At 41.6% G+C, this 21100-nt stretch overlaps 1 protein-coding gene across 2 annotated transcripts in view; it reads left to right on the plus strand.

The window, feature by feature from the left end:
• Positions 1-21100, plus strand: part of POP1 (POP1 homolog, ribonuclease P/MRP subunit) — a 41896-nt gene that overhangs the window by 15642 nt on the left and 5154 nt on the right. Inside the window, exons 1-14 of one of the 2 annotated variants that reach the window (XM_081116982.1) lie at positions 79-181; positions 2256-2399; positions 4264-4425; positions 5891-6066; positions 7284-7532; positions 9123-9210; positions 9888-10075; positions 10760-11016; positions 11132-11225; positions 13606-13717; positions 13886-14005; positions 17462-17574; positions 19633-19824; positions 20903-21057. In XM_081116982.1, coding sequence (XP_080973108.1) covers positions 2258-2399; positions 4264-4425; positions 5891-6066; positions 7284-7532; positions 9123-9210; positions 9888-10075; positions 10760-11016; positions 11132-11225; positions 13606-13717; positions 13886-14005; positions 17462-17574; positions 19633-19824; positions 20903-21057 — 2048 coding nt within the window. In that variant the 5' untranslated portion in view covers positions 79-181; positions 2256-2257. Of the gene's footprint in view, positions 1-78; positions 182-2255; positions 2400-4263; positions 4426-5890; positions 6067-7283; positions 7533-9122; positions 9211-9887; positions 10076-10759; positions 11017-11131; positions 11226-13605; positions 13718-13885; positions 14006-17461; positions 17575-19632; positions 19825-20902; positions 21058-21100 lie in introns of those variants that run through there. The other variant, XM_081116983.1, reaches the window with a different exon arrangement.

Here is a 21100-nt window from a genome sequence, read left to right on the forward strand (position 1 = left end):
GGCGGTCGCTCGGCATTCTGGGACTTGTAGTCCCGGCGGGGCTCCGAGCCACGTGGAGGCCGCGGCCGCGCCGGCGCATGCGCCCTCCTGCACGCTCCCCGCGCATGTTTTGGAGGGGACTGCGGCAGGACCCTGTCATTCTGGCCCCGGAGCCCCAGCTTCTTCCTCAGAGGTCGGGCAGGTAAGTCGTGAGGGGCTGGTGTTCACGGGGGGGGAGTGTGGGAGTGGGGGGCCCTCGTCGGGACCCCCGCGCGGCGCCCCCCGCATCTGCTCTGCCCGGCGCCGGCCGCCGCCTCGCCGCCCCGCCCCGGTCGCCGGCCCCCGGGCCTCCCGCCGCGGCCCCTCCGCCGGCGCGGCTGCGGCCCCCCCCCCCCCCCCCCCCCCCCGGTTCTGCTGCGCTGCGGGCCCCGCGGGCTTCCTGGGGACGCGCTGTGCCCCTCCCTGCGCCCGGAGCAGCGGGTTCAGCCCCTGTCGTCTCCTGGCGCACAGACTGGTTACTGAGGCTGCGTGGCACACCAGCAGAGACATTGTTTGCCGATCTGACAGGAAAAAGTATAATCTTGATTCACCTGTACCTGACGTCAGGCTTGTGAGTTTTTATTTGACAATCGAAGGCAGAGGAGGCAGCGCCCCGACTCGATAGTCAGGTGTCGGGCGTTTTAACGAGTCTCGCGGCCGCGGGGTGGAGTCTCCGCCCGAAGGAGTCTGGGGGTCGCCCCCGCCCCGCGGCGCCCCCCGCTCCCCGCCCCCGAGCGCCGCCCGCGCCCCGGCTTTCCGAGGCCTCTGCCTCCCCCCTTCCGAGCTGGGCCCCGGAGGCGGGTCCGGTGTCGCACGGGAAGGCGGCGGTCCTGGTCCTGCGGGTGCCGCGGGCCAGGCCTCCCGGCGGACGCCCAGCCTCGCTGTGCCAGGGGGGTGGCGCCCGGCCGGCCGGTTTTCATTCTGCTTGTAATCCGCGAGCGCACCCTTCCCTCCCGTTTACGCGCGCGCAGCCAGCAGACCCCCACGGAGCCCCCACTTCGCGCAGGGCGCTGCGGGGTGCTGGAGGCGCTGTAGCGAAAAAGGCAGGCTCCCACGCCCGCCTTGCTTCCAGAATGTACGAGGAGAAAATTGTGTTTACTCCCCCTCATTTTGCCCTACATACTGGTAAGGCTTTGGCTCTTCTTGTGGCTCAGGAACTTTCAGAGCGTTTTCGTTGTTTGTAATGCCATCGCGTGCAGCTGTGAAAGAATGAAATACACACTACTAAAATGATATTTTTCTTTACACTGCACTTAGGGCACATGCTGTAGGGCATGTACTGGTAAAAGTTATATATCTGGTAGGTTATGTTATTAGTGAATTTCATTCAAAATAACAGGTGTTTGAAACGATTGAGAAAAAAAGGGGGATGTCAGGTTTGAGAATTGAGACTTAGTAAGTCTCAGGCTCCACCCGGCTTTTGTCTTTTCTTCTTCTTCCTTCACATTGCAATCTTTTTGCTGTTACAGATTAAAGGTGCAGCTGGTCTCATCTGAGTAGTAGAAATGAAAACATCAATAATTTACGCTCAGATTCTGTAGAGGTTATCATACCAGGTGGCTCATGTTCACCTAAGAATTTTTTTAAAAAATATTTTAAAAATTAATTTTATTAATTTGTTTGTATTGATTTGAGAGAGAGAGAAAGGGATAGGGAGAGAGAGAAAGAGAGAACATTGATGTGAGAGTGAAACATCAACCGGCTGCCTTGTGCACGTGCTCCATCAGGGATCGAGCTGGTAACCAGGGCATGTGTCCCGACCGGGAATCAAACCGGCAACCTTTTGCTCTATGGGATGACGCCCAAGCAACTGAGCCACATCGGCCAGGGCTCACCTAAAAAGTTTGATTACAAGTCATAGCTAATTTAATTTTATCATGGCATAGGGATCTTATCTTTTGCCTCGTTTTTCATTAAACAGACTTTCTGTAGTGTCAACATTGGTTTATGATTTAATTATTTGAAAGTGCAAACTAGAATGTACTAATATGGTCTCTTCCAACATTAGAATTATTTTTTTTTCTGTTGAATCAGGTTTTTGGTGTTAATACCATTCATGGCTCCCCTAGAGATTGCCCTGGTTATGAATTTCTGCTGTCAATCAATATGATAACATTTTCAAATAATTAATCCACTTATAATAAAGATTTATTGTATATTGAGTCACTTGAATATTTATTTTTATTTTTGAATGGACGTTCCCTTTCCCTGTACTAAATTTATTACTTTCTTTTCAGAAATGTCTAATGCAAAAGAAAGAAAACATGCTAAGAAAATGAGAAACCAGCCCACCAATGTGACTTTATCTTCTGGCTTTGCGGCTGACCAAGGTATAAAGCACCTTAATGGAGGTGGAAAATCTTTCCGAGCTCAAAAACTAGGTAAGATACCCACAGTGCTCTCTCCATTCCCATTTGGAACAAATTGCTTTCATCAGCACCTTTTGATAGTTATCATCAAAAGGGTAAATGAGTTGATTTAAAAACAGATACAGTTAACCTTTATTATTTGCAAATTTGTATTTGCAAATTTAGCTAGTCGTGAAAGTTTATTTGTAACCCTAAAATTAATACAGTGCTTGGTGGTCATTCATGGACGTGTAGGGTGGAGATGAATTTCAGTTTGCCCCACGTGGGCGTGCCCGGCTTCCTTCTAGTTTCAGTGCTCATGCAGATGACTGAGGATGGAGATGGTGAGTGGGCAGTGCAGCATAGTGCCAGAAGCTCCAGCTCTGAGGGGTTTATTTCCAACTGTGGGGTGACCTCAGACAGGTCACTTAACACTTCTGAACCTCATTTATTTATTTATTTTAAATATATATTTATTGATTTTAGGGAGAGGGAGAGACAGAGATAGAAACATCAATGATGAGAGTCATTGATTGGCTGCCTCCTGCACGCCCCCTACTGGAATCGAGCCTACAACCCCGAATGTACCCTTGATCTCCTGGATCATAGGTTGATGCTCAACTGCTGAGCCATGCTGGCCAGACATCATTTATTCTTTTGTAAAATAAAGGAAATAGAATATACCAGGATAAGAGTTGTTTTTATGATTTAAGATTATAATCTATGTGATATACAGGGTGTCCCCCCAAAATGGGTGCACACTTTGAATAATTATTAATTCCAATAGGTTAAATCTGAAAAGAAAGAAACGTCAATTGAGCTGTCAGGAAAAAAGTCTGTATACATTTTTAGGGGGACACCCTATATATATTCTCCTAGGAACAGTGATTCGGTATTGGGACTTCGTAGAACATAACTACTGGGAATAATGAGAATTAGCTTATTTATTTTAGAGTTGACATATTTTATGACTCTCTTGATTACAATTATTATTAAATTACACTTCTGTATTTTCTAAAAGAAATACAGTGCAATGGTCATATCTTCATTTAATTTGTGTGCTGATTTTAGAACCTCATGAGGTGATGAAGGTGATATTGTTTATTGGGCAGCAATAGAAAATGCCAATGTGGGAAGACAGCAAACAGGTCACCAATTACTTTTTGGTAACATGAAAGAATAGTGCTTAGTGTATCTGATTAAGTATGTTTTAGATTCATATTCATAAGATCTAGATGCAGATCCAACAGTTGATGCCTGCCACACCATGTGATAAACCTTAACACAGACTCTCACTTAAGCCTTGCAGTGACATGTCTTGTAATGTGCTTCACGTTCTATTATGGAGCTTAATAATTAGCACCATAATGGAAGGAGGCAGGAAGCCCTAAAATTCTCTTCTGATCTCTCCATTTACATACAAGGATTTGATGTTGTCTCGAAGTCATAATGGTTTGAATGTCCAGACATTTGTATAGAGATTTCGCTTTTATTAATATTTTAAATTTAGCATAGGCTTTCAACTTGAGTGTGCCAGAGAATTATGATAAAGGACTGAATATACAAAGTCACGTGGACTGTAGTACTTAAGAGAGCTTAGATTTAAGATCCATGGTGCACTATTTATATGGAGGAAAGTTCCCTTGTATCATGTCTTTCACATCCTGTTGATACGATTAGCTAGTGTGCTGCTTATTTGCTGTATAACCTTGGGCAAGTTAATTTACCTCCTTACCCAAGATCCCTCCTCTTTAAAGGGAGGGTAGTAATAACCATCTTACAGCGTAGTTATAGGATTGAAAACATGAGCAATGTTGCCACCCAACTGGTGTTCTCCACTGTAATCTTTATTCTTGATGAGAATGACATATTTCTTTTTTAAAAAATAATATGCTAGATCCTGGAACATCGCGACAGCGGCAAACCAAAATGACCCACTATTTACTACCTGAGCCTGATGGGAATGAGCAGTCTTCCTCCAAAGTAATGTTTAAAAAGAAGGGAGGTTGGAAAGCAGGTCCTGAGGGCACATCTCAGGAGATTCCCAAGTACATAACAGGTAGGTGTTTGTGAAGAAGTGAGGTGTTGTGTTTTTTTTAATCCTCACATGAGGATATTTTTTTCATTGCTTTTCAGAGAGAGTGGAAGGGAGCAAGGGTGGGGAGGGGAGAGAGACATCAACTTGGTTGCCTCCTGTACGCACCACAACCGGGAGCAGGAACCCGTAACCCAGGTATGAGCCCTTGATGGGGAATCAAACCCACTACCCTTAGGTGTGTGGGCTGATACTCTTACCATTGAGCCACACTGGCCAGGGCAAGAAGTGAGGTTTGATTGTACTATGAGCTCTTTGTTTCTATTGCAGCCAGATTTCTAATGCCCTCTGTCTTGGCCCTGCTTTAGGCCCTTCTCACTTTGAGCGTTTGGACTTGGGCCTTATTGCTCTCCCTTCTACAATTTCTCTCCTTTTCCTTACCTGTTTTTTTTTTTATTTATTAAATATATCTTTATTGATTTCAGAGAGAGGAAGGGAGAGGGAGAGAGAGAGATAGCAACATCAGTGATGAGAGTCATTGATCAGCTGCAGCCCGCAACCCGGGCATGTGCCCTGACTGGGAATCGAACCCTGACCGCCTGGATCCTAGGTCAACGCTCAACCGCTGAGCCACGCCCGGCTGGGCACCTGTCTTACAAGTCCTTATTTGTGAACTGTTCTACTTTGTCTTAAAATCCTCTCTCCACCCTCTTTAAAAAATATAAAATGCCATTTACATTCCTCAGCATGGCATTCTCCAAAGATGAAACCAAATTTAATGCACTCTAAAGGCAATCAAGACCTTTAAATACCTATCTCCAGGTACTTTCCAGCCTCATCTCCCATGGCCCCCACCACTCTTAGCCCTGCTACCACATAACCCCATATTTCTTGTACATACCTTAGGGGTACTTTCTGGTCTCTCTCTATACCTTCTTGGGGAAATTCACTTAAATTTCCCCAGCACTCTATTTACTTTTCAAAAAAAGTATTTTTCAATAAAGAAAACTAATAGTATGGTCACATATTTGTAAAAAGAAGAAAATATTAAGAAAAAAATCCTTGGAGTCAAGACTGTTGTTAATTTTTTTGTTTGTTTTTTGTTTGTTTTGTTTTGTTTGATGCCAAAAGCTGGGAGTGGACTTTTTTGGTTTTCCTGTGTCATTATTGTACTTAAAAATGGTTGTTATTGTATTGCATGTAGCTCTGTTTTAAAAACCTTTTTTTATAATCGTGTCTTTAAACTTTTTTTTTAAATTAGAAAAGTGACACTGAATCCTTGTAGAAAACTTGAAAAAATAAAAGTTGAAGAGTAGTTTCAGAATCTCATAATACAAAAATAACCACTGTTGGGATTAATCTAATAGGGGGTTAGGGTAGTGGGTGAATTATGAGCTCATGTACTCCAAATCTCTTTTCCTTCTGAGATGTACCAGGAAAGTGTTGATTCAGGATGAGTTTTTAATGACAGTGCTCTTTCCTTCCGTAGCGTCCACCTTTGCTCAGGCCCGCGCTGCTGAAATCAGCGCTATGTTGAAAGCCGTGACTCAGAAGTCTTCCAATTCACTGGTTTTCCAGACTCTGCCGCGGCACATGAGACGAAGAGCCATGAGCCACAATGTCAAGCGCCTTCCGAGGCGGCTGCAGGAGATTGCTCAGAAAGAGGTACACGTTTTATGTGGTATAAATGTGTAGATTAGTAGTTCCTAAAAGAAAGTGCAAAGTGTTAACCTAATAGTTTGTTAAAGTGATAACCAAAAACTACATGCTCATTTTACATATTTTGTTTTAATCGTTTATCCGCCTCCCACCTGCTTCTCATCCAGAAATTAGCAGGTAGTTGGATTTTACGGCTCCTTTTCAGAATAACATTTGGAACCCCTTTCTTTTAATAGTGTTAAAAAGTTGATGTTTCCCTTTCAGATTTGAAATGAAATTCTGACCTTCTTACCAGATAAGCAGTTTTAGCTATGCATTTTGGGCGTGTGGCCAGCTTAGAGGTGGAGGGTTAAAAAAAAAAAGGCTGCGTCATTGCCTAGGACTTGCCTTTCTACTTTTTCAGTGTTGAAAACTTGAGCTTGAATTTAATTTTTGTTCAGGTCTGATTGTTTTTTGGCTTCACCACAAATTTTGGCTTAGACTTTCTGAGACTGTCTAAGCTACCCTTGTCTTTTATTAGCTGATTCGGAATTTCTTTATTGTGTGCCTTCTGTGTACCGGTACTACGCTGGTTGTGGGGTTAGAGTTCATCGGGGTGAAGTCCTTATTTGTGAGGGATCCACAAAGCAATGGAGACGCGTTCTTTCCACAAGAGCTTAGCTTAGCTGTGGAAGAGACTGAGTGAAAACTATGCAGGAACTTTATAGTTTCTAGATTTAATGGGAAGTCTGCATTTAGCCTTTACCTGTCAGCACCTAACTGACCTGAAATGTGTAGGTTTTCCCACTTCTATATTTTTGGTCCTAAGTTTTGGGTTTACTTATAATCTTAGAGGTTAAAAAAACAAACAGAAAACCCCAAAAAACTAGTTTAGGATTTATTCCTTCTTGTTCTCTGTTACACTATCAATAGCCACAATAAGCTTGAGTTACTGTGTTGAACATTTTATAATTATTTTAATCTTTATAGTCTGTGAAGGTCATCCAGTTAGTGATAGGACGTGCTTCCTTCTTAGGTTTGCCTGCTGCTAAAATCTTCACTTCTTCTATTGCCCTTCTCTACTTTCATTGGAGAAATAACCCCAAGTTAAAAAATTAAACAAACTAATGGGGTCTGTAATGTGCTAGACTTAATCTAAAGTTAGTTTAAATTTGAATTCCTAACACTTAACTTTGTTCTGAAATGGTTGCAAACTGGTCCTGCCTCTCTTCTTGATACCACAGGCAGAGAAAGCAGTACATCAGAAAAAAGAACATTCAAAAAACAAATGCCATAAAGCTCGGAGATGTCACATAAACCGGATGCTAGAATTTAACCGTAGGCAGAAGAAGAACATATGGTTAGAAACTCACATCTGGCATGCCAAACGGTTCCACATGGTCAAGAAGTGGGGCTACTGCCTTGGGGAGAGGCCAACAGTCAAGAGCCACAGAGCCTGCTACCGAGCTATGACAAACCGTTGCCTCCTTCAGGTACGCTTTGCAATTGATTTTCTTTTATTTTTACTTCGACCATTTCTGATAGAGACTTTTGGAATAGTTCGTGTTGTGCCAAAGCCCTATCTCTGAGAGGACTTATTTTAAAAATAACTACTGAGCATGAGGCATTTTGCTAGATGCTGGAGATGAAGCGGCTTAAAAGCATCAGGGGAGACTGACATTAATAGCCAAATACACAACTGTAAGGGTATATACAATACTGTGAGCATTCTTAGCACAGGGACAAGAAGGCTTCCACATGGAAGTGATGTTTGAGCAGAGCTCTAGGAATAAGAAAATGGGAGAGTGGGGGAGGCAGAGGGAAGCCAGATAGCGGGGGGAAAAATCAAAATAAATCCCAGGTGACAAAAATAAAGAGAGTCACAGCAAGGCTAACTTTAGGGTGAGATTAGTTCTGGAGAACTAGTTCATGCAAAGTTTTGTTGGTCATGTTTGAGATATACTCAGCATCGATGCATATAGTAGTCATTTGTCAGTAACAGATATTTGGGAACCATTCATGGGCCCTGGGCAGTGTCCAAATGCTGTTCTAGATGTTGATGATTCAGTGGGATGCTGGGAAGTTGATTTTAAACTCTTTGAGAGGACAGCTGGTTTTAGAGCCTCCTGATAGTATTTATCTGGTTGCCTCTCCCCAATAAAGATGCTATGGAGAGGAGTTGGTTTGGGGGTTGGTGAGCCTGTCTTGAACGCTGGCTTCTCTGCTTTCTGGTTATATGGCCTTGTTCAGTAACAGTCTCTGTCTCAGCTGTGAAATAAGTGACAGTCCACGTAAGGAGTCAGCCCAGCCCCCGGTACTCAGTAACCCTTTATTGACTATAAACTATTATTATAGTTTTATTTTTTTTTAATCCTCACATGAGGATATTTTTTCCATTGCTCTTTCAGAGAGAATAGGGGAATGAGGGGAGAGAGAGAGAGAGAGAGAGGTAGAAAAGCATTGTGAGCCTGCAACCAAGGTACGTGCCCTTGGCCAGAATCGAACCTGGGACCCTTTGGTTCATGGGCAGATGCTCTAACCACTGAGCCAAACTGGCCAGGGCTATTATAGTTTTTTAACGTATTGATTTTACTAGCTCGGTGTGATCTGTCTTTATCTTATTTAATTGGTAAGGTCTTACTCTCATTACTCTCATTTTTCCTTGTATATTGCTTAGTCAAAGTTGAATATTATAGTCAAGATGGAGCATGGGAGAAATACGGTATAAATTATTTGCAACATTGTGACTCTTATTTCTTAGGTGGATTCCAGGGAAGAAGTTTTTACATTCTGCTTAGAACTTGTCTTTGACTATGGGATAAAACACAGATTTTCTTCATAAAAAGTAGGGCACTGTAACATATTTAAATGGAAATTCATCTTTATTTTGATTGAAGTTGGTTTAAGAATATTTGCTGATATAATAGGAATAGACGAGTTTCAGATTTTGACTTAGGAAATGATAGCTTTGGTAGTTCGTTTTGTGCCTTGGATTCTGGAAGTTTTTCTGATGTGACTCTTGGCTTCTTGCAGTTTCCCCCATGTAAACTGCCAAGTTTCTAATAACGTCTCTCTCTGTGCAGGATTTATCCTACTACTGTTGTTTGGAGTTGAAGGGTAAAGAGGAAGAAATACTAAAGGCACTTTCTCCAATGTGTAGCACAGACACAGGTAAACTTGTTTCAAATCTGAGTCCTGTATTGGTCTTTGATTCTTAATATTTCATGAAGACGTGTCCACTGTGTTTAGTAATTTAAACATTTATAAAAATGCATGAGACAGTTTTTGTTCCCAGTGAGTATGTTAATAAAAGAAAAGCTTGGGGTGGCTTTTATTTTTTATTTTTTTAAATATGTCTTTATTTTATTTATTTTAAAAAATATATCTTTATTGATTTCAGAGAGAGAAATGGAGAGGGAGAGATAGAAACATTAATGAAGAGAGTCGTCATTGATAGGCTGCCTCCTGCACGCCCCCTACTGGAGATTGAGCCCATAACCTGCGCATGTGCCCTGACCTAGAAACGAACCTCGATCTCCTGGATCTTAGGTTGATGCTCAGCCACTGAGCCAGGCCCGCCCAGCTTGGGGTGTGACATTGTCAAGTGTAAAGTGAGAAAACCATTATGCTGATGGAGTGAATTTAGGCAGGAAGAAACTCAAAACTCATGAAACCATTAATTTGGTAAAATAGTTATTGAGAAATTACTATGTGCCACTTCGATCCGAGCAGTGGTCAAACCTAGACTTCGTCCCTCATGGAGAGAGACACTAAATAAGAGAATGGCTGTCAGGAAATACGCAGTCTCAACACTCGAAATCATGGGATTTTGTTTTTCTTTATGTCAGGGTTGACTTTTGCAGCAGTTCACTGCTTGTCTGGGAAGTGCCAAGGTAGTCTCACGCTTTACCGGTCAAATAAATATCCCCGAGACATGCTGGGGCCTGTTACATTCATTTGGAAGTCTGAGAGGAGCCCTGGCCACACTCCTGAGAGCCGGCAGTTGTGGATCTGGCTTCACCCAACTCTCAAACAGGTATTATCCTGAGTTTGTTTCTCCATCACTCGCTACTACATTCTTGATGACTGTTGGAAATCAATACCATAGAAACTTAAATGGTATAAAAGTTTGGTAGCTTGGTGTTTGAATATAGGAAGGAGAGTTGCATGAATATTAAATGAAGCAAATCTTGACCTCTCCCTTTTTAGAAAGCCACAAGTAGAGATGAAAACCAGCCTTATTATGCAGATGACTTGAAATACTGCCTTTGGATAAATGCTCCCACCATGCCTGAATTGGTTCCCTGGGGCCTAGGCACTTGTTAGAGCCTGTTTGACGATAAGTTGTTTTGATTAATTCTGAAGATTTGTAACACTGCATTTGGCTCAGTGTTTCTCTCCCCCCCCCCCCCCCAGCATACTTACTGTTTTTATATGGTAGACTGTAAATTTTCTCTTTCAACTCATTTTTAAACAATTTGGTCAGAGTAGTCCCGTTGTTTTCATTAATCTTTGACATTTAGGAGTTCCTTTTTTGTTCCAAGTGCCACACACTACTCAGAAGAACCAAAAAACCATTTTGATGATGATGAATTTAGTTTAATTTGTGAAGGAATAAAAATGTAAATTTTTAAAGGGAGAAAACAAACTAAACCACCTTAAATTTGTAACGTATTTAAATTTCAAACTTTTAAAGTGTAATGTTTAAATATATCCTTAGGGTATTTTAGAGGAAATAAAAGCAGCGTGCCAATGTGTAGAACCCATCAAATCAACTATCAGCATCCCTGACCCCCTTCTGACACCATCCCAAGAAGAAGGCCAAACTAAGCTGCCTGATGAGAAAATTGGCAAGAAAAGAAAACGGAGAGATGATGGAGAAAATGCTGAGCCAATTAAAAAATTTATCGGGGATGGAACCAGAGGTTCACACCAGCCTTATTCTTGGATCTCTCCAACCACAGGCATTATAATCAGGTACAGGGTGAATTTGCTCAGGACATTTTCTTTGAAGGCTCCCTCTGTTTTTACCAGTGGCACAGACCTCACATATCATGGAAGTTAACATTTTAAAATTTTTTCTCTCTTTCAGTGATTTGACAATGGAGATCAACAGATTCCGCCTGATTGGTCCACTCTCCCACTCCATCCTAACCGAGGCACTAAAAGCTGCTCCCGTCCACACCGTAAGATCAGACGTGACTGTAATGATTTATTCTAGTCATGTCTTTCCTAGCAAACTGGTGAAACCTAACACATAATGTGGTTAACATTTTGGGCCATGGCTTGTAAATGTTCATTTCTTTTTTTTTTTTTTTTTAAATATATCTTTATTGATTTCAGAGAGAGGAAAGGAAAGGGAGAGAGAGAGAGAGAAACATCAATGATGAGAGAGTCACTGATCAAGTCTGCAACCTGGGCATGTGCCCTGACCAGGAATCGAACCCTGATCCCCTGGATCCCAGGTCGATACTGAGCCATGCCCGGCTGGGCAGTAAATGTTCATTTCTATTGATGCTTATTATTAAGGACTTTGTCATCTCTTACTTTCCTAGATGAGCAAATCTAAGTGAATGTAAAAACTAAATTGACTTGTTCTCAGTTAAGTACAAATTATTCTTGCAGCTTGTGAGTTTGTTACCTTCTGCTCCATAAACAGGTAACAGTACCCTTAAAATTCATGGAAGTGTATGGCAATTTTTTTAATTTGTACTTGTGTGATGCATATTTTCTGGGGCGAGTTTTAAAGTTCTGTGACCCCTGAAAGGTTAGGAGCAGTGTGTCTAGAGTAGCATTGTCTAGTAGACCTTTCTGTGAGGACACTGTTTCTTTGTGCCATCCAGTATGGTAGCCACCAGCCACACGTAGCTTTGAGCACTTGAAATGTGGCTAGTGGGATTCAGGAACTGAATTTGTACCTTAATTTAATTTTAATGGACTAAAAATTAAATTTGAATAACTCTGTGGCTAGTGGCTACCATGTTGACAGCACAGGGCTAGAGAGTGGAGACTAGATTGGCAATCAGATACCTTGGGTTCACATTCAGTTATTTTGCTGTGTGAGTACAACGAACCTCTCAGAGCCTGTGCCCCTCACAGACTTGACGTGGTCAAATACGATGATAGATCTGAACAGCTTTTGAGCTTTTAGAAGAAAAGTACTTTAAAACACAAAGGCTACTGCTTTCTCTCTTTGTTGCTTCCACACCAGTCTCAACCACTTCTCTTCTTACCTGGCCTCTTGCCTTGAATCCTGAAGCAGCATCTTAACTTTCCTCCTTTGTTCCCCCTTTTCATTCCAGTCTCTGTGCAGGAGGCAGAGTAGCCTTTTAACAATTTCTTCACATGGTGTTATATCGTGATTAAAAGCTTTTGAATCATGTTTGAGATGAAATCCAAAGCTCCTAATGTGGCTGTAATCTGTGTCTTTCTGCCCCACCTCTCAACCCTGCTGTTCAGCCACACTGGCCTCCTTTCAGTTGGAGATTTCATCTCCCTCCGAGCCTGTGCACCTGTTTTTTTTCACTTGCTTGAATGTTCTGCCCCCACCACTCAGTGCTTGGCCAGACCTTCCTCATTCCTTGAGCTTCAACATCTGTCTCATTTCCCTACAGAATCCTTTCCTCACCCCTCAGGGTTAATGACATCCCGCCTGTAAATTATGTTGCATCTTGCACATTTCCTCAGTTTGTATGTCTGCATTTGTTTGTGTGTTTTTACAATGTGGTGTCTCTCATTAGACAGTGAGCTGCATGATGGCAAGTCAGGGCCAGTTCTGTTCTTGACTCTGTCTCCAGTGCCTAGCACAGTGCCTGGCACGGACCAGGTGCTCTGCTCCAGCTAAATGAGTCTTAGAGCAAGGATTCGAACCTAGGGAGTTTGTTTCCAGAGGCTGTACTTTAAACCACCAAGCCATGCTGCCTGAGTATTTGTGAGATAAATGGCGCGTGTTACAGCTTGCTGTAGAATCTAGGAGCACGTCCTATTTTAATAAACTTCAGTTCAGTATAAATTGTGGCTATAGGTGCTCTCCCTTGGCACGTGTGTAATACTTGAGGTGCTTTTTGAAACTTTGCTCAATTCCTGGTCTGTCAGGAATAAATGTAGGTAAAATACTTGTGTATCTCGTTTGAAATCTCTAGGAGTATTATAGTCATAATACAGCTTTTTGCTGAAGATTTCTTCAAAAGGTATTGGTTTGGTTTTCCTTTGGTGAGGAAGGTTTTATTGCTTAGATTGGTGGTGTTGCAGTTGGCAATAGAGGGAGAGGAGCAAGGAGCTCTTGGTACTGTGCACAGAGACCTCAATCTCTGAAAACCATGGGTGTTTTCTTAGTATGTGAAATCTTGACAGAAGTGTAGTATTCTGTCCTTGCCTCTAATTAGAAGAATAGCTAGTCTGGTCTTCATTACTGCATGAAAAATAGGGACCATTACCCTGGTTCCTCCCTTAAAATGTTCATTCCCACAACAGAGAAAAGGCAGGGGAGGGGCATGATCACAACCATAATGAAATATGAAGTCTGACTCATTATTCATCTGGTAAACAGTTGTTGTTATTTTTCAGGAGGGAGAGGGCACAGAGAAGACACCTCACCATTGGTGGGTTGAAACTTGTAAGAATCCTGGTAGTGTTTCCCTTCACCACAGACAAGAAGCCATTTTTGAATTGTTGGGAGGTATGTGGAGGGGGTGCTGGGTTGTTCTGGGAAAGGAGAGAGCTGTGGGAAGTGGGTGAAAAAGAGGGTTTTGCAGTTAGACTACATTAGAAAAATTTGAAAATAGAAGCAAATATGTATACATTATGAATGACACTCTTTTAACTTGGATTTTATTTGTTGTTAAAGGAATAACCTCACCAGCAGAAATTCCAGCAGGTACTATTCTGGGACTGACAGTTGGGGATCCTCGAATAAATTTGCCTCAAAAGAGGTCCAAAGTTTTGCCCAATCCAGAAAAATGCCAAGGTAAAGTTCTTGAAACACCCCTGGTTTTCCTTACTATTTTCAGCAGTCTAGTCCCATTAGAAGAGTTCTATTTGTGACCCCCATGCAGTAACTGTACCTCTAGAAATTAGGGTGAGCTTTACCTGGCTGCTTTCAAGGTGATTATGATCACAGGAGATGGTGTGTGTGGGAGTATCTTTTAGCTGTGAAACATGTAGCCTGATCCTTATGTTCATTTAATTTCTAGTATCTAGTAAAACCTGTCTTTCTGTCAAGTGGGTTCTCTGAAAATGTTTGGTATTTCAGAATTGTCATATGAGGAAGGGATGTGCACCTGCAGCTGGTCTTGTGCTCATTGGAAGCCTCTGTCTGACCATACAGATGATCCAGGTTCGAATCCTGGCAAGGCCATCCCAGGTGCTGAAGGATAAGATGCCTTGGTTTAGACTCGGTAGAGTGGCCCGAGGGAGATATTTGGCTGGAGTGGCATAGGAGGGTGGGTAGGATTGGCTAAAATTTTAGCCTGATCTGGGACATACAGTAGTTGTGGTAATGTCTTATTGTATTTGCTGTCATTTAAGTATGGTTATTTGGAAGAATCATTAAAATTAGCTTGTGAATTTTTGGAGGAAAAAAAAAATAGGTGTGTTTCATAATGACTGCAATTTTTTTTTTTAATCTCCATGTGTAGTTAGATAGCTTATTAAGGGGTCAGAAAAGGATTCTGTCAGGATGTCACATGAAAGGTGGATTGAATGAGAGGATTTAGAAGATTCACAGGTAAGTTAATTATGGAGTCGCAGACTTTAATCAATGAGGTGTTGACTCTTTCTTTTCTTTTTTAGTAGCAATGTGCTCTGGTGCTCCTAGGAGAGCTGCAGCATCTGCTGCACCATTAAATGTTGACTACCATCATCACCTTAAAGCTGTAATTCTACTCAGTTTCTCAAATTCTTTTTTTGAAATCAGGCACTTTTATATTAAATCCTTTCTAAGGCTTTTATCTTAATATGAATCAGTTCAAGGAAAATGAAAGTCTTTCTCAAAAAACATTTAATATGTATTATAAAAGCTTATCTTGTTAGTCATTGTGAAATTTCATTAAAACCTGTTTTAAATAATTTTTTTGATGAAGAAATATGGATTGGCATATGAGCTACATAAAGAAGTAAACTTTTGATAGATCTAAGATGGTGGCAGATTAGGTGGAAGCTACACTCACCTCCTCCCAGGATCAAACTGGAATTACAACTAAAATATAGACGAATCATCCTAAATAACCAACTGAAGACTAGCTGAAGAGAAGTCTATAACCAAGGATTTACAGAAGAAGCCACATTGAGACTGGTAGGAAGAGCAGAGATGCAAAAACAGCTGGCCCAGCTCCCGTGGGTGGCGGCTGAGGTTACGGAGGGCTATCTTAGCTGCAAGGGGTTCTCCCTGAGAAGCATGGGGTCTAAACCCTCTGCTGGGCTCCCCAGCCCAGAGCATCAGAGAATCTTAAAAGCCTCAAGAGAAAAGCAGTTAGTTACCTACAAGGAGCTCCCATAAGACTGTCAGCTGATTTCTCAACAGAAACATTTTAGGCCAGATGGGATTGACATAAAGTATTTAAAGTGATGAAAAAAGGAAGGACTTACAACCAAAACTACTTTACCCAGCAAGGCTATCATTTAAAATTGAAGGAGAAATACGGAGCTTTTCAGGCAAGAGAAAACTAAAGGAGTTTGTTAACCATTGAACCAGTATTACAAGAAATGTTAAAGGGCCTGCTTTAAGAAGAAGAAAACGAAACAAAACAGGAACATAGTTTAAAGAATAAAATGGCAATATGTATACACCTATCAATAATCATTTTTTTATTTTCAATAATCACTTTAAATGTAAATGGCTTAAGCACTCCAATCAAAAGACATGGGGTAGCTGAATCAATAAGGAAACAAGACCCATATATAATGTTGTCTGTAAGAGACCCACCTCAGAACAAAAGATACACACAGACTAACAGTAAAAGGATGGAAAAGATATTTCATGCAAATAGAATAGAAAAAAAGCTGGGGTAGCAATACTTATATCTGACAAAATAGACTTTAAAACAAAGGCTATACTAAGAGACAAAGAAGGACACTACGTAATGATAAAAAGAGCAATCCAACAAGAGGATATAATCCTCGTAAACATTTATGCTCCCAACATAGGAGCACCTAAATATGTAAAGCAAGTTTTGGTGGACTTTATAAAGGGAGAGGATTGACAGTAATGCAGTCATATTTGGGGATTTCAACACCCATTTATATTAATGGATAGGTCTTCCAGACAGAAAATCAACAAGGAAATGGCAGCCATAAGTGACATGCTAGATCAGATGGATTTAATTGATATCCTTAGAGCATTTCACCCTGAAGCAGCAGAATATATATTTTCAGGCGCACTTGGAACATATTCTAGGATAGACCGCATGTTAGGACACAAAACAAGCCTTAGTAAATTTAAGAGGATTGAAATCATATCAAGCATCTCCTCTGACCATAATAGTTACTGAGACACTGTTGGTTGCTTTCCCCACGAGGAAGAGCAATGTATTAGAAGCTTTTAAAGAGCTTTCATCTCAGATCTGTTCATCAATTTAATTTTCTCTAACTTTATTCCCCCCTGAAATCTCTCACGTTATGGCCCAGTCACTTCAAAAAAATTTTTTTTCCAGGCACCAGACCCACACAGGTATGTGCCTCTGAGTGACCTTTCTATGTTGGCATTTCAGGACCATAGTCAAAACTCATGGATTGTCTGACTTTTTCTTTTAATTCTTCAGTCAACAAAAGTAGATTTGGAAGATTTTCCAACCCCGTAGTGATTAAATGACTGCATGTAGGATGTCTTTACTGTCCATGTATATGTTTATAACTGGAAAGTTCCTCCTCCTTTCCCACGAGGGCCCTGCTGGGCATGGTGTGGCATCTTTAATGAAATAATATGTTTCACAGAAAATATGCTCATTTTAAAGGAATGGGAAAATGTGTTCAATAAAAAAGGCTTATCACAGACTTGAAATAATAGGGCTGAAGAGAAGGATAGTGTCTGTTTTCTCACCAGCACTGGGCCAGGAATAACAGGAAGAGCCCTGAAGACAGTTGGGAACGTGGCTTGTGCTATCGCTGCATGTTACCGTAGTCTGCCCCTGCAGCGGCTCCTAGACTTTGGTGATCTCAGCTGTGAAATTAGGCTGTTACGGAGGGGAAATTGTGATATTCGTATCTTCCCCACCAAAATGTTCAAAAAATAAGTTTAGGAGCCTTTGCCATTTCACAGATTATGAAACCAACCATAAGAATAATTTCATTTCTAGTCAAGTATATTCTAGAGAAGTAAGTGCCTATAAAATATTTTCTGGTAACAAAAGGTCAACTGGCCACGTTTAGGGTTTGACTTCATCGATCTAAAGGACGTGGTTTGAAGGCTGTTTCTTTTCCCTCTTAGATGAGCAAGTTAGACAGCTGCTTCTGGAGGGTGTGCCTGTGGAGTGCACGCAGAGCTTTATCTGGGACCAGGCTATCTGTAAGAGTGTCACAGAGAATAAAATCTCCGATCAGGTAACTAACGTAAGGATTCTTGGTCAGGTCATGAAGATGGGTTGAAATTCGTCACTCGAGAGAGTGTAAAAGTTACTCTGTACTTTATAGAGTCCCGTAGACTTTTTTTTATTTTCAGACAATTTACTGGTCCCCTACTTATGATACATACTATGGCTGTTGTTTTTCTGTTATTAGAGAATCATCCCTAGAAAAAGTGAACACAGAATTTTCTTTTAAAATGATAATTTTACAGTTTAAATACATGTTTTTCTTTTATTGTTTTTTTCCTGTTAAGTGTTCTCTGTCTTTATTAATTTATTTGTTCTCCTGTCTTTAATTGCACGATGATTGTGCTCCTACAGGTATTGTATTAGATGATGGGGTAGGTGACCCTTAGATATGGTCAACAAAGTACAGGGTATAAAGGAAGCCCAAAGAAGGGATACTAAGTCCAGACTATAGACATTAGGGAAAGCTTCCTGGATGGAGGAGCTGGTATCTGAGCTGAGTCTTAGGTGGGTAGTTAGAATTAACTAGACTTTTTGGGCCAGGGGCCAAGGCTGCAGCAGAGAAAGTTTTGCTTGAAGTGAGCATGTGCAAGGGCCCAGGCCCAAAATCTTCAAGTAGATCAGTAGCTTGGAGTCAAAGGTGGGGCAAGAGATGAAACTGCAGAGATAACAGAGACCAGAGCATAAAAGACCTTGGGGCATTTTAGGGATCTGGACTAAAGATGCAGGGCACCATTGAAGGCTTTAAGCTGGGCCATGACATGATCACATGTGTCCCCAGCAGCACAGTGGAGGGTGGATGAGACTTTGGATGGGGATTTGGGTGGAGGAGTTGGAGAGAGTACTTGTGGTTGGGTGGCCTTAAAAGAGACCCTGGAGATAGTCAATAGTGTAGGCCATGTCTGGGGCCTGAATTGTGGTAGTATGGCCAGAGTGCAGGGGCTGAGATTGAATGCATATTCCTAGAGGGTAACGTGGACAAGACTTGGTGGTTGATTGGAAAATGGGTGGTGAGAAAGTTGGAGACTTGTAGATTAGCTCCTAAGGGTCCTATTTGGGTTCAGGAGCTCAGCTAAAAAAGAGTTACAGCTGTATTCCCAAGTTCTGGAAAAGCGTTTGGCACGTAACAGGTGCTTAGTACATATTTGAATGAATGAGTGAGTAAATGAGTGAGCAGTAAATGTTTGAATGGATGAACGAATGAGGGAATGAACTGTGAGCACTGTGGCATCATTCAGCTAGGGTGGGAAACACAGGAGGAGAGCAAATGCAGTGGGTTTAATCTTGGATAATTGAGTTTGAGGGGCCTCAGGACTTCCCAGGAACAGATGTCCTGGAGAGGGGTTCCGATCCCAGGAGGAAAAGTCAGGGCTAAAGGGAGAGATTTTTGAAAGTACCAACATGTAGATGGTAGTGGAAACTCAAAAAGAAGAAAGTGAGAAGTTAAAGAGGAGAACCAGGACCTGGTCGTGCTTGAAGGCATCCTTGCAGGTAGACTAGCCTGGAGGCAGCATCCGGGGTAGTTCTCAGTTGAGCGGCAGGCCTCTCCCAACCTGTTCATCTCTGTACAGCTGGCAAGAAAAGCCTGAAAGAATGTTAGCTACCCCCTATGGTCCACTTAACAAATAATTTATAGCACCTTTTATTTTAAATCCTTAAGACTGGGTGAGCAATTTTCTCAAGAGCCAGAGTATTTCTCGACTTGCCCCCCCTGGAGAAGTTGTTAACTGTGCCTTTTTTATTTTACGACACATCTTAACCAGAATATAAGCTTAATCCTGATATAAGAAATTAGTGGAATGAATGTATATTTTATAACTTTGAATCACCTAGTATATTCTTGCCCATGTTTGAGGTAATTCGGCATTTTCTACCAAAGCTCTTACATAGAGGAAAATCGTCGGAGGAGGGAATACCCGGTACTTAAAATGGCTCACATCTATTGAGAACACTTTTTTCTTGTTTTTTAAAAAAGCGTGTAAATTTCTAAAGCTACGTATGGGGAGACCCAGTAGAACCTCCCAGAAGACTAGGGTTGTTTGTCTTGAATTATTTTCTTCCACTTTAGGATTTAAACCGGAAGAGAAGCGAATTACTGGTGCCTGGGTCACAGCTTCTTTTAGGTCCCCACGAATCCAAGATCCCTCTACTTTTGATTCAACAGCCGGGAAAAGTGACTGGTGACGACCGGCGAGGCTGGGGAAGTGGCTGGGATGTCCTGCTCCCAAAGGGCTGGGGCATGGCTTTCTGGATTCCCTTTGTAAGTTACTTTTTGATTTGGACCAAGAGTTGCTGTGTTTAAAATGCATTCCTAATAAACACCAAGTGCTGAAAATGTTCCGGACGTGATGCACAACTTAGAAATCGAGTGCTGTTTACTGCCCTCTCAGCTATAGCCCTGATACGAGATACTTCATAAAGTCCCTGGAGCCAGGGTTTTTTTTTTAATAAGAGTTGCGCTGACATACTGTGAATTTTTGAGGTTTTAAAAGTGGCCTGACTTTTTTTTTTTTAACTTAAATTTGTTACAGTTTAAAAGCAGTTTTTATAATTTTTAATTTTTATAGATGTATAAAATACATATTTGTTTAAAGTGCTGACCATATACTCCTATTTATTAACGAAAATTTTTTATTAAAATCTAATGAGTGGGTTGTTTTTCCGTTTAGTTTAAACAGTACTTTGAGCTAGAGAATATAGAAGACATAAGACCATTAGATCCAGGCAGGTAATTAGATTATGCCTAGTACAGGGGATATTCAGCTGATCATTTGGGAGTGGGAATATTTGAAAATAATTCTAATTTTTTAAATTATGAAATGTTTCAAGCATACAAAAAAGTACAGATGCTGATATAGTGAACCCCCGTGCTCTTTCCACCTGCCGTCCAGCTTAAGAAATAAAACATCGCAGGTTCACTGGAAGCACTCTCCATCGCCCCCCCAATTCCATTCCCTCCCTCCTGAAAGAATCACTGTTCTGTTTGAGGTGCCTGTCACCACCATGCATGTTTTTAAGGCTCCTTAAAGTATGCTTGTATCCCAAAAAGAAAACAGCTGTGTTCGACATGTTTTCACACTTTGTATGCCTCACTGTATATATGCTTTTGCAACTTGCTGTATTTACTCAGCATTGAGATTTTCTCCATTGACTGATGAAGCGCTCTCCCATTCATTTTTACTATTGTGCGGTAGCTCATTATAGGATTTTCCCACAGCTTATTTACCCATTCTTTTTCTGATGGTTATTTAAGTTGTTTCCCATTTACCCCATGTAAACAATGAAGCAGTTTCACTTTAAGTTGGACATTGACAGGCCCTGTTTGGCATTCCCTTCAGATCTATCGAGGTGCACGAGTGGGTGGATTAAAAGAGACTCTAGTGCATTCTCAGTATCAAAGGTCACCTTGCGTCCCAGGTGATTTCCCAGACTGCGCTGCGGGGATTCTGTTTGCTGAAGACCAAGCTGAGAATCTTCTTGAAAAGTACAAAAGGTGAGAAACTGGCTTCTCTTGTTCAGTGGTGGTGTAAGAGGAG

Source organism: Miniopterus schreibersii, assembly GCF_964146895.1.
Source record: "Miniopterus schreibersii genome assembly, chromosome: 17".
Classification (NCBI taxonomy): Eukaryota; Metazoa; Chordata; class Mammalia; order Chiroptera; family Miniopteridae; genus Miniopterus; species Miniopterus schreibersii.